A 15,365-nucleotide genomic window follows, 5' to 3' on the forward strand; every position below is an offset into this window, starting at 1 on the left:
CAGTACTGAAGGCCTCTTTTTTTTAGAATGGTACATTTTGTGGATCTACCTGTTGACCTATTAAGCACCATGTGATCATACTTGGATGATGGAGAAAGTCTCAAGGGTTCTCTGGCTGCCTGATAGCCCTGGCCAGGACTCAGAGGTGTTCTCATACCATGCTATCTGGTAGGTATCTCAGAACAGGGCAATCCTCTCCTTTCCCCAGGACTGCATGATGATGCTTTTGGGGAGGCATAGAGGTGCCTTCTGAGGGAATTTTTCTTTCTCTTACAGGCTCTTACAGAAGTCACTCTGATTTTTTTGTCTGTTTGTTGGGGGGAGGGGGAGTATTTGTCAGGGAAAAAAACAACAAAACAAGTAAAGACTCTTTAGTCTTTACAATTCCTATACATACTACAATACCTTGATTTAGTGTCCAGTTTGGCAGTGTTCTATTTGAACATGAGCCTGTTGACTCACATGGGAACACCAGACCAAGCCTTTAATCTTTATAAATTGCTGTTCTAGATTAATGATAATAATGATATTTACAGTGCATTCACAATGAATCTGGAAGTCATGCACAGTTTGTGCTAAGAGGAAAAATGTCATTTGCCTGTGTTTGCCTTGCATCTGCAGAGTTTTCTAGAAGATAAGTGCTGTATTCAGTCTTTGGGAATGGCTATCACTGCCCATCACCCAGGGCTCAGGCTTATGTTAACCCTGCAGTGTTGGAAGCTGAGAAGAAATCCATATGGAACTGGAAACACAGTATGCACTTTGAGCAATTAGATCTAATTTATACTGGATTATCAAGAATGCTGTTTCTATCTGAAGTAGCATGGAAAATGCCTAAGAGGAGGAGGCAACAGTACTAGAAAGTGATAGTTTTGAATTTACAATTCATGGAGTTAATAAATAAAGCCCCCCAAAGACTGAAAGCTGGATACTAAAAATCACAGCCTTGTTCTCCCAAACTGCAAGTGACAGCCGGATTTATGATAAAGGCACTTGATAAAATCTATATCTTAGTGGGGAGCAATTTGAGTTTTAAAATTTAATTTTGGCTTTTTTTTTTTTTTTTTTTTTTTTTTTTTTCCCCCTGTAACATGAGAGCCACAAATCAGGGAACCCTTCGGAAAAGCAAATTACACCCTACGAGAGACTTGGACTTAACCCATGTGCCATCAGAAACGCTGCTCCACTGAAGCTGCAGCAGTACTCACTCAAGAGATGAACAAAACAGATGCATCTCAAGCCTCACGATGGGAACTTTCCTATCATGTTGTTAATGTAGGCACACAGAGAGCTATGCACGTCTATGTGTGTGTGTCTATATGTATGTATACCGATATCTGTATCTATACACAACTATAGCGAGCTATGCATAAGGCAGCAGCGGCTGCTCAGATGGTTTGAGTGGCACTGCTCAGACACGAGGGGACAATGCGGAGCCCTCGGGCGGGCGGCCCTGGGCTGAGCGAGGGCGGCGCTGGCGGCCTCGGGCGTTAAGACCCGGGGCTGCAGCGGGAGGGGGAGGGAGCGCTGCGCCGGGAGAGCCGGAGAGATCCCCGCGGACCGCGAGCAGGGAAGTCAGGCACCTGGCGGCGGAGGACAGTAACACAGGACAGAAGGGGAAATCTCCGTCTCTCCCTCTCTTCTGCAAGAGATCCTCCTGTTTTTCTCCCAACTCTTAGAATAACCTTCGAAGAAGATAAACCCCTACAGACTTTCTTATCTTGTTATATTTTTAAAATAATTATTATTGAGAGAATACCTTCAGCTGCAAAACAGTCTTGGAATCTATGCAGGACTTGGGAGGTTTTGTTATCTCGCCGACGAAATCGTTCATCACTGCTGCTTTGCTCTCGCAGGGTGCTCAGTTGGCCACCGGAGTGGGCATGGCGAGAGCGGCTTTTATCATACCCTCCTCAGTTTGAACACATTTCCTTGAAATTTGCTGCATGATGCCGTCCGAGGAAGCAGGATTTTTTCACGGGATGCAGCGATTCGTCGTCGGCATCTGAGCTTATTGCAGAAGGAAAAAAACCAAATCTTCAACAGTGGTGGTGGTTTTTTTTTTTTTCCTCCTGTCTCCTCCTTTTTATTACCAGAGGACGCGAATCTCTTCCACCGGGGACGACAGATCACCTGTCGCTTTAAACCTTAAGGGAGTTTTTTTTTTTTTTTCCTTAAAAAAAAAAAAAAAAAGTGAATTATTTTTATTTATTTATTTATTTATTTTAACCGGTGGAGGCGTGATCGCAGAGAATGAGACTGAGGGGAGCTGCCGGGCTTTGGAGGACAAGGCTGAGTTTAGGCTGGAAACTGAGAGACTAGATTAACCCCCCTCCTTTTTTATTTGTTTTTTTTTATTATTTTTATTTTTTCTCATTTTTTTTTTTGGAGGGGGGCACAAGTTCCCGTCTTCCTCAACGCTCCGCGCTCAGTTTCGCCTTATGGACCGATCAGGCAACCTAGCCACGGAGGAGCTCAAGGTAGGGTGGGTGCCCGCGGTCACGGTGCGGCTCGGACCCTCCGCCCGGGGGCGGGCGCTGCTGGGGATCCCGCAGCCCCGGGCGGGGGACGCTGAGCCGGGGACGGCGTGGGCAGCCCCGCGCGGCTTCCTCGGGCATCGTCATACGAATATGAATGATGGTGGTGCTCTCAGCGTTGTATCCGCGCCAGGCGCAGCAGTAATCTCGCTCTGGGAGGAGGGGGTAGTAGGGCGGCGGGTTTCCCCGTAGAAGTTGCCTGTGAAGCCTTTCTCATTCGGGCATCTCCTCCTCTTCCTCCGCCGCCAGGAGAGAGAGGAACCCTCACGCTCCGCTCGCCTCCGGCAAAGCGCCCAGGTTCCTCCTCATGCCCGGACGGGAGAACCGGCCGCGGGCACGGGGCGCCGTATGGAACCCCAGCCCCAAACTTTGCACTTGGACGGGACCGCTGCAAGGATTCCCCCCAGTCCGACTCGGGCTTCCTCCCCGCGGAAAGAGCATGCCTGAAAGCGCTGAGCATGCTCCTTTGTAGTGATGGAAAGCCTGCCCGCACCTGCTGGTAGCTTCGAGCCCAGTCGGTCTAAACTAATAATAATCATCATAATAATTTTAAAACGTCTGTCGATACGGGGTAAAGAGGGTGGGGGTAGCCTGGGGACAGGGAGTGGCGGTGGTGTCGCTGCATGGCTGAGGAAGTGATGGAGAGGAAGAGGGCCTTCTTTGGGACATGGGCAGAGCCCTGGTTCCCCCCCACTGAGTGGGGCTCTGCGCTGGGAGGGAGGGGTGGGGAGGGGAAATTCTGGGAAGCACCAAAGTAGTACCGTGGGCTCCCGTCCTGCTCCTGTGAGGCAGATCTTGAAGTATGGTGTGGGTGTGGGATGAAAAGGAACAACCCGAGATCCTCACAAAGTCTCAGTGGCAACTGCTATAAATCCCCTAAGAAAAACATACACCAGAAATAAAGTTGCTTGAGCGTTGGATGTGATGAGCTCAGGGCGGAGAGAGAAATGGCAGTGGCTCTGCTGGATGAGTAGAGGGCTCTGTGCTGCTACCGAAGCTGCTCCGCCTCGGCCTGCCCGGGTTCCCGGGGACAGCCCTGAGCCAGGGAGTGATTCTGTTTTAGCAGATTGCTTTTAAAGGTTCTTTATAGAAAATATATGCATGCTAACTTTGCAGGAAGGCACATCCCGCTGGGAGCGGGGCTGCTCTAGTCGAAGCGGCTTCCATTAATCTCGCAGCCATCCGCGCTGCAATTAAGACTCACGCTGCAGCGTGCACAGGCAGCTCGACCTTGAGCGAAACAACACAGCCAGGAAGCAGTATTGCCTCTGAGCATCACGCTTCAATTTATTTATTTATTTATTTATTTATTTATTTTTCCCTTGAGAAAAGCTTCAAAGGGAGCAGAAGGAGGCATTTCTGTAGGTGTTCCTAAATACTGGGCAACTTTCTCGGACGAGCCGCTTTTGCACAACAGCTCTCATGAGTGTTGCTACGGCTGCGGGGCTGCTGGGGAGCGATTGCCGCCCAGAGGGAGCTGTGCCCAGGTCGGCTCCAGGTGCCCGCGGCCAGTAGGGGGTGGTGCAGGGCCGGCGTGACCCGAGCATCCCACCCCGAGCTGCACCAGGCATTGGGGATATTCCCGAAGTTTGCATTCTCTCGAACGGGAATACAACGGGGGTAAAGGCCTTGGAAGGCAACGCGCTCGGGATTGACCGCTGGTCACCCTGTTGGACTCGGGCACCATGAAGAGTAGTGCCATCACTGCTCAAAGTTGTGAAAAGCTTTCCGCCCATTTCTGGCCGGTCTCAGGGGAACTGAAATCATTTCAGAGCTCCACTCCTTCCCTCTGGGTCAATGCAGCCCCCATGCTGTGATGTACAGTTAGCAGGCACCCGGGGCTGAGCTCCACATCGTGCCACACAGAGGGCTCATAGGGAAAATGTCAGCTGCAGGAACAGGGTGTCATAGCAGAACTTCACCCAGAGTTGTGGAAACAGGCTACACAGTGTCTTTCAAAATAGTAGGTTTCCTCTATATATGCAAAAAAGCATCAAAAAGAGTAATGATAACTTCTCTGCTGTACTACAAGTCAAATGTGTTGGCTATAATGATAATATATAGTATAGATATCAGAAATATATACTGTATGGTATATAAAGATTTTAAGTCTCAAGACAGACATTGAATTTCAGTTTGAAATGTGTGTATGTTTATTATACTGATTGTAATGAATTCTGAATTTATATAGAGTATATGTAATGGCTGTATGTTTTGAAAGGCCATTTAGTGAAAAACTGAGCAAGTGTCATGCATGAAACGCTTGCTAATGAGGGCAGGTGTGCTTCTCCTTACTAGTCTATGCATGATTCCTGATGAAACAGATCAGTACTAAAAAGATAGACTACTCTATCTGAGAATTGGGGCTGTTCTGTTTTACCTTTGATCTGTCTCATCTGTCTCAAATACGTACATGAACTTCCCTCCTAGGTTTTATCACAAGCCTGTAGGGCTTTTGTTTTAAAGGAGCAGGACTGAAATCAGAATATGCAATTCTTCCGTAGTTCGCTTTAGTCTGAGGTGTAGTGTTGTGCAGCACTTTATCTCACCTGAAGTAGTCAGTGTCTACATTTTGAACACATATGAAACTGTATGTCTGTGTGAGCATATTATGTACTTTGTAGAGCTTAATATTTTGTATATGTTGATAAATTTTGGAAATTAACTTGCACACTTGCATTTGTATTTAATTGCTTGGAATTGTCTGAGTTTGCTTTATAAGGCAGCATGGAGAGGCCTGTGTGTTTCCTGATGCAGTGTTGGTTTGCAGCTTTCATTGACAGTGAATAGGTCATTAGGAAGCTTTGTCCTTTGTGTTTGTCCAGTTGTTGTTTGACATTAAATTCATCTAGTGTAATTCTCTTCCTTTTCTCTTATGTCTTTTTAGCAACCACAATTTCTGTATGGTCTCAGATGGTCTCAGATAGCAGGAGATGGTCTCAGATAGCAGGAGATAGTATTTCCTGTAATCTGTGTCTCTGATACTTTTCTAGAGAAAAGTTGGTTTGTAGTTGAGTGTGTGATAATGGTGGGATTCTTAGGATGGAATAAAAACCCATCTCAGAAATAATCTTTCTATGTGAAATGTTGGTCCAGTGAGAATTTGTCATTACAGTCCCAAGATATTATTTTAAATGGGGTGTTAAGTGTCTTGAAATTACAACTTTTAAAATGCAAAAACATTAAACCCTGTACACTAATTCTGAATCATCTTGTGAAATTGAGCTGAATTTCTTTATTCACTTCATGGGAGAATATCTATAATCTGTTTATAGTTCTACATGTCCAGTGAAACAAAACTGCTTGCTTAACTTCTCCATGAAACTGGTTTTGCAATGATAGTAATTCAATGCAATCTATGTAATTCATGATATATTTCATGAAGAAATTCAAACAGAGAAACCACAAGAGTTTAAACAAGAGATGATTCAATAGTTTTGTGGTCTTAAATATAACAACAGTGCAAATCAATTCACTGTTTAAATCAAACGAGAGAGCTAATACTCAGAAGAATTCTGTAATTTTTTTTATTTTTATTTTTTATGCTTTGAAGAAGGAGTCTTAGGAACTCGTGCTTGGTGTGATGTGGGAGGACTTTTGATGAGTTTAGGTAGGAGGTTATATTTCTGTTTTAACTTAGTCATTCCACTATTAAATGCATAGTACTCTATAACAATCAATATATTTTTAGCATTGTCTATCTCTTTAATTCATGTCTGCTTGGGACACAGATATCTAAGTGAGAATATTAAAGCATTTGCCTTTTTAATTCAAATCCTCCCCTTCTCTACCTATATCTTTCCAAGAAGTCATAATCTTTTACTGTGGACCTATCAACAGTACTCAGTAACGACAATTAACCTTTGCATTCACAGCCAAATAATTCAGTCTTTAAGTCCTCCTTCATGAAAGGTTAAGATGAAATAGTTCTTAAGTGGTGTACTTGCAAATTCTTCTTCTCCATGTTCCCATTGTGGGATTTTTTCTCAGCCTCCTAATATGTACAAAAACTATACATGTAGTCTGGGAAGCTGGAGAGAATTCTATGCATAAGATACAGTTGTTCAGTAGACATAGCAAAAAGGTCAAGACAACAGCAGTGCTCTCAGTATACACTTCAGAAAAAATTTCCATGTTGTTGCTACTAAGAAACAGTACTAACCTGTGCCTGAGCTTTTTGACACTGTTCATTACAGCTGCGCTAAGCTCAAAGCTCTTGAAATGGAAAATCCATCAAAATCTGAAGGCTTGGTTAAAAGGAGAAAAAGCAGTCTATCTATTTCCTCTTCATGGTCTGGGGATAAATATTTCTGTGTCTTCCTCTGCCATTGTATTCTCTACATTAAATAATAGATGTGAGAGATTTACATGAAACTTAGCAATGGTTTATTTTTCTTCCTGAAATGGAAGAGGTTAGTGTATGATACTGCTGTAACATGGATTGATTCTATAGATCTGAATTTAAGTCTTTGAAAGAATGTATACGTTATGCTAGAGCATCTCAGAGATAAATCACTGAAAATGTATCTGGGAGACCCAGTCATACTTTTTTTTGTATGTCCCTTAATCTTTTGATGATTGATGTTGCTTTCTCAAGTTCCTGAATAGGCTGTGAGCAAAACTATTTTTAAAGTGTTGTGGCAAAAATGTCACTAGAGACTTTTCCTGTGAAGTCATTTCACCTTGCACAATTTTATATAAACTTTACAAATCCATGTCCGACCTAGTTGTTTCTGCATCCTCTAAGGATCTAGCATTACAAAGGACAAACATAAGATTTCAAATATATAAAAAGCCTGCACAGTTATGCATAACTCTCTTCTCACTTTGACACGGAGGTTCCAAGGGCCTCTTAATGGCAAAATCACTTTTGTTATCTTCTCCATTAAAAAGAAAAAAAAAAAAAAAAAAAGAGGGAGAACATGGAAAACACCATTCTCGTTAGTTTGAAACGCTGTACATTTAAAAAGCTTACAGAAAACTACTTAATATCCTGCTATATATTTTTCTGCAGCCACACATAATGCCATTGTCAAGTGTGTATTAGTTAATAGTTCAAGAACGAAGCCTAAAATTTATCTACTAAACCATCAGAACCTTTGCTAACACTAAGACTTTTAACAAAGTCTTTTGTGAAGAAAGATGTTGTGAGCCTGCTATCCACTGGCACTGCGTTTCCTTTATTCAGTACCTGTTGGTTACAATGCAACAGTGGGAGAAATAAAATGTGAGGTTTTATTCTCTGTTAGCCGCATAACTGCAGCTACACAAGGCTGGATTAGCTCTATTACTACATCAAACAGGGGTAGGTTTGCAGGCATATAGAGAAACTCAAATAAAGCTTGTGGTACTCAACCCTTTTGTTAATAAATAAATAAAAAATAAAAAAAAAACCTACTGTTCCTCCATACCTCCTTCTTACCCCTCTACATCTCTACAAAGTAGTGTAAGGAGAATTGCATGATTTAATTCCCAGAAATTGCTCTGCTTGAAAAGAACTATACAGGGACAGAATACCTTTCTTCAATTTTAAATTAGTAGTGCTTTGTGAAATCAGTCTAGTTACATCAGCAGCAGTACAGTAGTGTTACATCTCAAAATCATTGCCACAAGCTGTAAAATGCCTCAGGCATGAAAACCTGACCTTTAGCCATACTTCACTGTTTTGTCAGTCCTCTTCAGTTCATCTGGGCAGCAATGGTCTGGAATTTATAGGTTCTACCTTCCTGCTCCTACAACTCTACAACAGACAAATTAGAATGTTAGTGAACAGAGGTAAACTGAAAAAAACATCTTCCTTCTCAGTTTATAAGAAGGTAATTTAGTGCACTTAATAAAAATGTATACTAATTAACATCACAAATGATTTTGAATGCATGCATTCTAAATGCATTGCTTGTTATAACATTATCCTTATGTAGAAGAATTTATAGTTACAGCATTACAGATTCTGCATACAGACTTTTAGGCTTTATCATCTGTGTTGGGGTGGAAAGTTTTGGTCATTGAACCACATCCATGCAGGTATTTTTGTTATTTTCTCTTTGTAATATCAGTGTTCATGATAATTCTGTGTCTCAGTTATGTAGGTCTTTTCCTACTCAAAACTGTTTTTAAGGCATTTTGAGCTGTTTTCAAGAAAGGGAAAAAATCCACACACTGTATTTGGCACAAACAATGCAGTCACCCCAATTCAGTAGACACATAGCACAGCAGCTCTTTAAAATCAACATAGAATTTAATTCATGAAAACTTCTATGGAAATTCAATTTAATTCAAAATAGCAAAATAATCTGAATAATTAGTACAATAATTAGTACTTGGAGCTAAGAAAAAAACACCATAATCTGCTGAAATTGCAGGTAACATTTTCTCCATCTGAGGTTATTCAGTACAAAATTATATTCTCTTTAGTAAAAGCTAGTTCTCATGCAATAAACATTCCATAAATGGCACTTCCTATTAGCTAGCTGAAGACAAGTAAATTAGCTGCTTTATAGGAGGTTTTCATGAAATGAACTGCATTTAGCAAATCACTAGTATACATAAACCAATTGAAACGGAAAGTAAAAAAATCAGTAGAGTCTTTTCATCTGCCTTGTGTCTGATCATAGATCAACAGGTATGACAAAAGTTGAAAAGCAATTTAAAATTTAAGGAGCTATTTACCTATAGTAAAGGAGGAAGAATGAAGCCTCAGAACCTGGGCTTCACTTTGCATTCAATTTGAAGCCTTATATTTAAAATTATGCTAGATTTGAACTTGGAAAGTTATCTAACCATTGCAGATGTACCATATCTTGGGAAATGTTCTGGCCGAGTACCCTCTCTTCATTCTTTTTTCTGACTGCACTTCTTGTGACTCTGGCATAAATGTGGTTTTACAGTACATAGCTTTGGAAGAAATCAAGCCACTAACAGCCTCATTATGAGAGTTTGAAGTCCTGTGTTTTTCAGGAATGGCCATCATTTCCTTTAGGAGGTGCTGCAAGAAAAGTACCTCTGCAATATGCGGAACACCAACATTTCCATTCTGGAAAATAGCCTTCAAAAACCCATTTCTTTCATCAGACATCAGCAGTTTTCCCTAAAAATGTTACTTAGGCAGATTGATTGCATCCCACTAATGACTAACATTTATTATTCCACCTGGATGGAGAAGAGCGTCTTATAATTTGTCCTGCTTAGAAGCACTGAGATTCACCTTCCAGTTATGTTGATTTTTCTAGAAGACCAAAGATGGTGCTCAAATTATGAATTATATGCAAGCATGAGTTCAGCATATAGTAGGAGATGGATGGCTTTGACTTGACAGATGGCCAGGCAAGATAAAATACCCAGGTCTTGACTTTATTGGGAAAGAGATTTTACTATTAACTTAAGCTAATTTTATTTCTTAATGATAAAAGGTGATTGTACCACAACTTGTTTCTATTTTGAAGAAAAGCCAATTTTCTGCACTCAAAGTGATTGCTTGGACATCAGGAGAGCCTTTAAGAATGTGAACCTCAGTCTGATAGAGAGACTCCTGTCAAAGTTATAAAGAATCAGGAAATATGTAAAGTTTCAGTGTGAATACTTTTTCATTTGGGGTAATTTGTCTTGGCTAATTCAGAAGTTTCCCTACTGAGCAGGTTGGCCGATGTAAATCCCATTTACTGGTAACAAACATATTTATGAGGAAAGAAGCTGAATGATCAGTGCCTTAATAAACAGTATAGTGCATTTCAGAATACTTTACAAAGGTACTGGAAGTTTTTCCAAGAAGGCTACTTGTCCTTAAAACTGGAATTCATAGCATTTTTTATTTCATTTAGCAGTTTGAAAATTAGCTGTGAATAATTGCAGACTATGAGCCTGTCACTATAAAGACGCGCTCTTCCACAATGAAAAATATCCTGATCACCTATGAAGTTTAGATGAGTTCAGGCAAGGAAAAGACAACAACAAAAAAAAGGCATAATTTGGGACTAAGATCCATCTGTGCTTTGTTTTGCTTGAGTCATCACCAACAGATGGCAAGTACTCTGTAGAAATCACTCAGCTGAATTACTCCAGTTTGTGGGGTACCTAAGGCACCACCCTTAGTTCTAACACTATACTATATAAAAATTCTGTTTTCTTTGGAGGTTCAGGCAGCTACCAGCAGAGAGGCTGGTGCATTATCGTGCTTTCAGATACATAATGTTATGTAAATATTTGTAATAAATATCTTCCCTTTTATATCTTTTGAAACACTGTGTTTCATTCCTTGCACAAGACTGCTGAGCTCTGTCAAACTTCATAGGCCGTGGTTGCAAAAATATCCAGCAACAAGCTGGTATTGACTGTCACTTCCTGTAGGGCTCTGAAGTTGATGTTACTATTTCAGATAGATTTCTGATCTGAAGTAAATGCTAACTGCTCAATGCCTTTGCAGTTGAGCAGACATAAGATGAATGCTCTTCAGAAGCTCTCTGTCATGGAGACTCATGTTCCCTCTTAATCTTCATGCAGGGAAAATTATTATCCCATTTCATCATTTTTGTATTAGATTTTCCTGAAAAAATTGGCAAAAGAGTGTCATTCTTCAGAGGCTAAAAACAAGTTAGTTAGCATGTGCTTTTTCCCCAGTACTGGCACTGACAGTCTCATTTCTGTAAGTAGATCTTGCTTTTAGGGTAGCTAGATACTATCTTTAGAATTGATCTCATACCTTCCTTCATATGCCTCCCTCAACTCGTTATGAAATGTGAGTATGTGATTGGAAAATGATCTATTTGCCCAGACCAGACCTCTACCTAGTTAAGCTCCCTATTTCATTCAGCATTAATTTAGATGAGGTAGATAATATTCACTGTTCATGTAAATATGCCATCTACTCAGTCTACCGAGACCACTTGCACTAGTGCTTAATGAAATTACAGGAATGTGAGTAATGTCCCTGTGTCTCATCATAAAATCTCCATCATATTGCTGACAGTCATAAAACAGAAGACATCCTTTGCCAAGGTGCTGTCTGTCCTATTGAACTTGGACTTTTCTAAGCCTTGATCAATGAAGGAATGCACCTAGTAGGCAGCAAACAGTAGCATGATGAATGGAGCAAAGACAAGAGTGCCTAGGAGAGCTGCATTGAAGCCTAGCACCTGCTGTGTCAAGAATTATAGATTATATTGGGTAAAATCCATTTCTGTTTTGAGCATATGCTGCTGCATCAGACTACAGAGCTATTATTTTGTAACAGACATGCATAGCTTGCCAATGCAGTTTTAGAATAGCCAAATGGGATGTGAAGATTTCAAGTGGGAAGGGAACGCTGGATCGAAATGGCTGTACAGCTGTCTGTACTATTGTTCATGCTGTTGCATCACTGGGATATCTTGATTGTTCACAGATTTAGTGCTGTGTTTTGTATACTTTTTTTAAAGCAAATGTTTCATGCCAATATTACCACTCAGTGCAAAACATGTGTAGTGTGTGCAATGCATAAATGCACACGACAAAGTATAGGACAAACTTTATCTCTCTTAAGCACTAGAAAACTCAAATGATTACTCAGAAAATTTGTAGGAAATGTGTTTGTAGGAATTGGTGGAGGAGGTAATGAGAAAAGGAGAAAATAGAGAACCTGTGAAAGCAACTGATGCTCTGTTGTCAATCTGAGTAGGATGGTAGTAAAACATACTCTTTTACTCTCATCACATACTGAATTGGTACCACATACCAATTTAGTATGTGATTATTGTGATCAGAACTAAGTGTAGGACCAAAACCTGCATGCCTGGACATGTGCAGTGCAGATTTTCCCTAAATCTGTGGCTGGGATCCATTCTGTGTTGCTTTCACTCGATATTATACTAGGGAAAACTTCTTGTCTTCTGTTCAACAGGTGTAGAGTTCTGTTCCATATAATGTCAAATAACCTGTTTGATACACTTCTTTTTTTAAAAAGGGCTAACGGTAGTAGAAGCAAGCAATTGCAGATATCAACATTGCTTCCATCTGTGGAGAGGATAGCCTAAGTCAGCTCTTAAATATTAGAAAATAAATAAACTACATTTATCTTATGATGATGCTGTGTTTTTTCTTTAAAATCGAAGTCTACATAAGTTGCAGCTTTTATGGCACTATTATCACATCTTTCATAGTTTATGGGCATAAAAGAACTCATTACATTTTACATAGATATTTTATTAATTTATCAAAATGCAAAAACATTATATAACATTAAATATAAACATCTCATGCACCCTTACATGCTCCCCTTCCTCCAGATAAAGTCAGTTGTATGAAGAAGAAGGGAACAGAATAGGATTGCAGGATTTAAGACATCTAGAAGAAGGCAGTAGAACAGCATGAGCTAAATGGAGGCGTCTTCTATGTCTTACCCAAGTCAGTACAATATAGTTCTGTGCTTCTGTCTCACTCTTAGCTGACCTGCCAGCAAGGTACACAGATTAACTTCTCCAGCAGCAGTAAGTTGCCAGACATTTTAATTTTTGGGGACACAAGCATTTTTAAACCAAGATCCAAGTCCATGTACAGCTGAATCAGCAGTAGTGCAGAGATATTAAGTTTTGCTGGAGGGCTGGCAGTAGGCAACTTTACATGCTAAATCTGGATCACCACTCACAAAGTAGAACAGGGGAACCACAATGTTAATTGCCTCTTCTGCATATGATATTTTTCAGTGTGTGTAAACTGTGAATTGCCACTCTTCAAATTATTCCAGAGTTTGGCACAAAGATTGTGGTATAGGGGCAGATGGTTGGTACGCACTTTACAACATATTATCTACTTGCTGAAGAAGATTAAGATGGTGGTTTTGTTTCTTTCTTTTTCTTCTTTTATTTTTTTTTAATTTTTTTTCCCACCCATTATTATTATTGTTAATTTTTGATATTAGGTTTAAATAAGGTCTAAATTTGTCTTTTTTTTTTTTTTTAAATTTTATGGCAAACTATGGAAATTGTGGAATTTCCACTTTTAAAAGACTGTTTTTCTATATTGGAAACTTACCTATTTCTATCCCAGCTTCCATTAATTTGCAATGATTTGATGTTCACTTGTATTTTTACTTCAGCAACACTGAAATAATTGTCCTTTGAGAAAGACTTTACCTGCAACAAATTTCAATGTGATTTTAGAGAACAGAAATGAAAAAAGAAAACAGATTTAAACGTTTAAAACAATGAATTATATTCTGCATGTGGCAATTACTGCTGCTGTTAGCGGGAATAAAGTTTACTGCTGTAGGAGACTTGTGAAATGGTAAATGTCTTCATGTTAAATGTCTTGTCAACTGGAAGCAAACAGGACTGCACCTTTAGAGAACCACGAGACTCCCTATTGTAGCACTGATAACGACTGTGTCCTAAACTCCTGCTCAAAAGTAGTTACAAAAATGCGATTTGATTGAAGGAAATATGGTACTCCTATGTGGCAAGTAAATTCTGCTTTTTGATTTTCTGAGCTGGGGCTCTCAGACATAGTATGTCAGAGATGGCTGTTCGTCTCCCAGGGATCTTAGAGATTCCAGTATCCAAAATTCAAAGTAGGATTAACATGGATGTCTTTGTGATCATTATTATATTTCATTAACGTTAATCCTTATTTATCGGTGCAATTTGAACTTCAATTAAGTGCAACAAAAGGCACAATTCCTGTTTTTTATTTAAAAAAATATACATTGTGTGAACCTTTTGGGAGGAGACAGGAGGAGCTATTACTTGAACTGCTGAAATTATTATATTTTAATCAAGAAACAATTAAGACAACTATATATTTTTTTTCCCCCAGGAAAAAAAAAATAAAAAAAATTAAAGTCTATCTTTTAAAAAGAATCAAAATTGTAATGTATCCCTCATGCACAGTCAGGATCAATCTGGTGAGTAGATTGCTTCATTGGTACCTTCTGAGTTAAATAAAAAACAAAAACATATGAAAATCTCAGAGCTGTAAATTTTCACAAGCCAGGGCTAAGAATGAGATGACAACACTGTTTACCAGGATAAATCAGGATCTACTAATAGAATTTCAATACCAAAGGTTAATAATATCATAATCGCTAGCTCTTGAAAGAGACCTGACTGCCTAAAGGAAACTTAAACACTGAGACAAGTCAATCAGTACACACTTAAAAATATGCATCAAGGGATGCAGTCTGCATACATTACTGCTTTGGTTTTCTTTCTAACCTCTGAGATCTTGAATTCTTTTGTTCCTTTACTCAAGAATCCAAGAATGCTGTTATACATCATTCGCTGCAAGGCACGCTCACTGGGTGGATGGTCACTGAGTAGAGAAATAGAGTTTCTAGGGGAAGGGCAGGGCACAGGCAAATAGTGTTCTGCTCTTCCCATGCTAGTGTTGAAATATCTCCCTCACTAAGAAATTTGTTCAGTGATGGGGGATGCTGATGAGCTGAAAATGGAAATATGAACTCAGCCAAAGTGCATTGACTATGACTAGGTTAAAATGTGGGCCCATTTTCTCATTTGTATGTTTTACATTATCAGAAGTGATAGTCTGTAATGTTTAAAGTGGTTAAGGGCAAAGTGGAAAGGAAAATATAGTGATGTTGATAATGCCTTCTCAGTTCTCTTGGGAGTAGTACACTGGATCATGAGTAAATAGATATTTCTGACCAGGTGCCAATAGTTTTGGCAAGGCTATGTTAAAGATTGTATCTGCGCAATTTAACTTCTTTTAAAATATATTTTTTTAGAAAATAACTACCACAAGCTCCAAGTGTATTTTTCACTGTGTTTGGAACCCAAACAGTGTCAGTGGTGCAGGCAGAAATCTGCTTTCACTTGGCATGTTTATATTTTTTTTTCCTCTGAA

The 15,365-nt window shown here is 39.8% G+C and overlaps 1 protein-coding gene across 12 annotated transcripts in view; it reads left to right on the forward strand.

Moving 5' to 3' along the window:
- The first annotated feature begins 1,098 nt into the window (after nt 1-1,098).
- The window catches only part of SGCZ (sarcoglycan zeta), a 321,764-nt gene continuing 307,497 nt past the window's right edge, over nt 1,099-15,365 (forward strand). For 2 of the 12 annotated variants that reach the window (XM_085545371.1, XM_085545373.1), the window contains exon 1: nt 1,099-2,480. In XM_085545371.1, the coding sequence (XP_085401497.1) occupies nt 2,442-2,480 (39 nt within the window). In that variant the 5' untranslated portion in view covers nt 1,099-2,441. The remainder of the gene's footprint in view (nt 2,481-15,365) is intronic. The other 10 variants (XM_085545376.1, XM_085545370.1, XM_085545372.1 and 7 more) reach the window with 10 other exon arrangements.

This window comes from Coturnix japonica, chromosome 4 (genome assembly GCF_054131305.1).
Source record: "Coturnix japonica strain WE chromosome 4, WE-NBRP24, whole genome shotgun sequence".
NCBI classification, from domain to species: domain Eukaryota; kingdom Metazoa; phylum Chordata; class Aves; order Galliformes; family Phasianidae; genus Coturnix; species Coturnix japonica.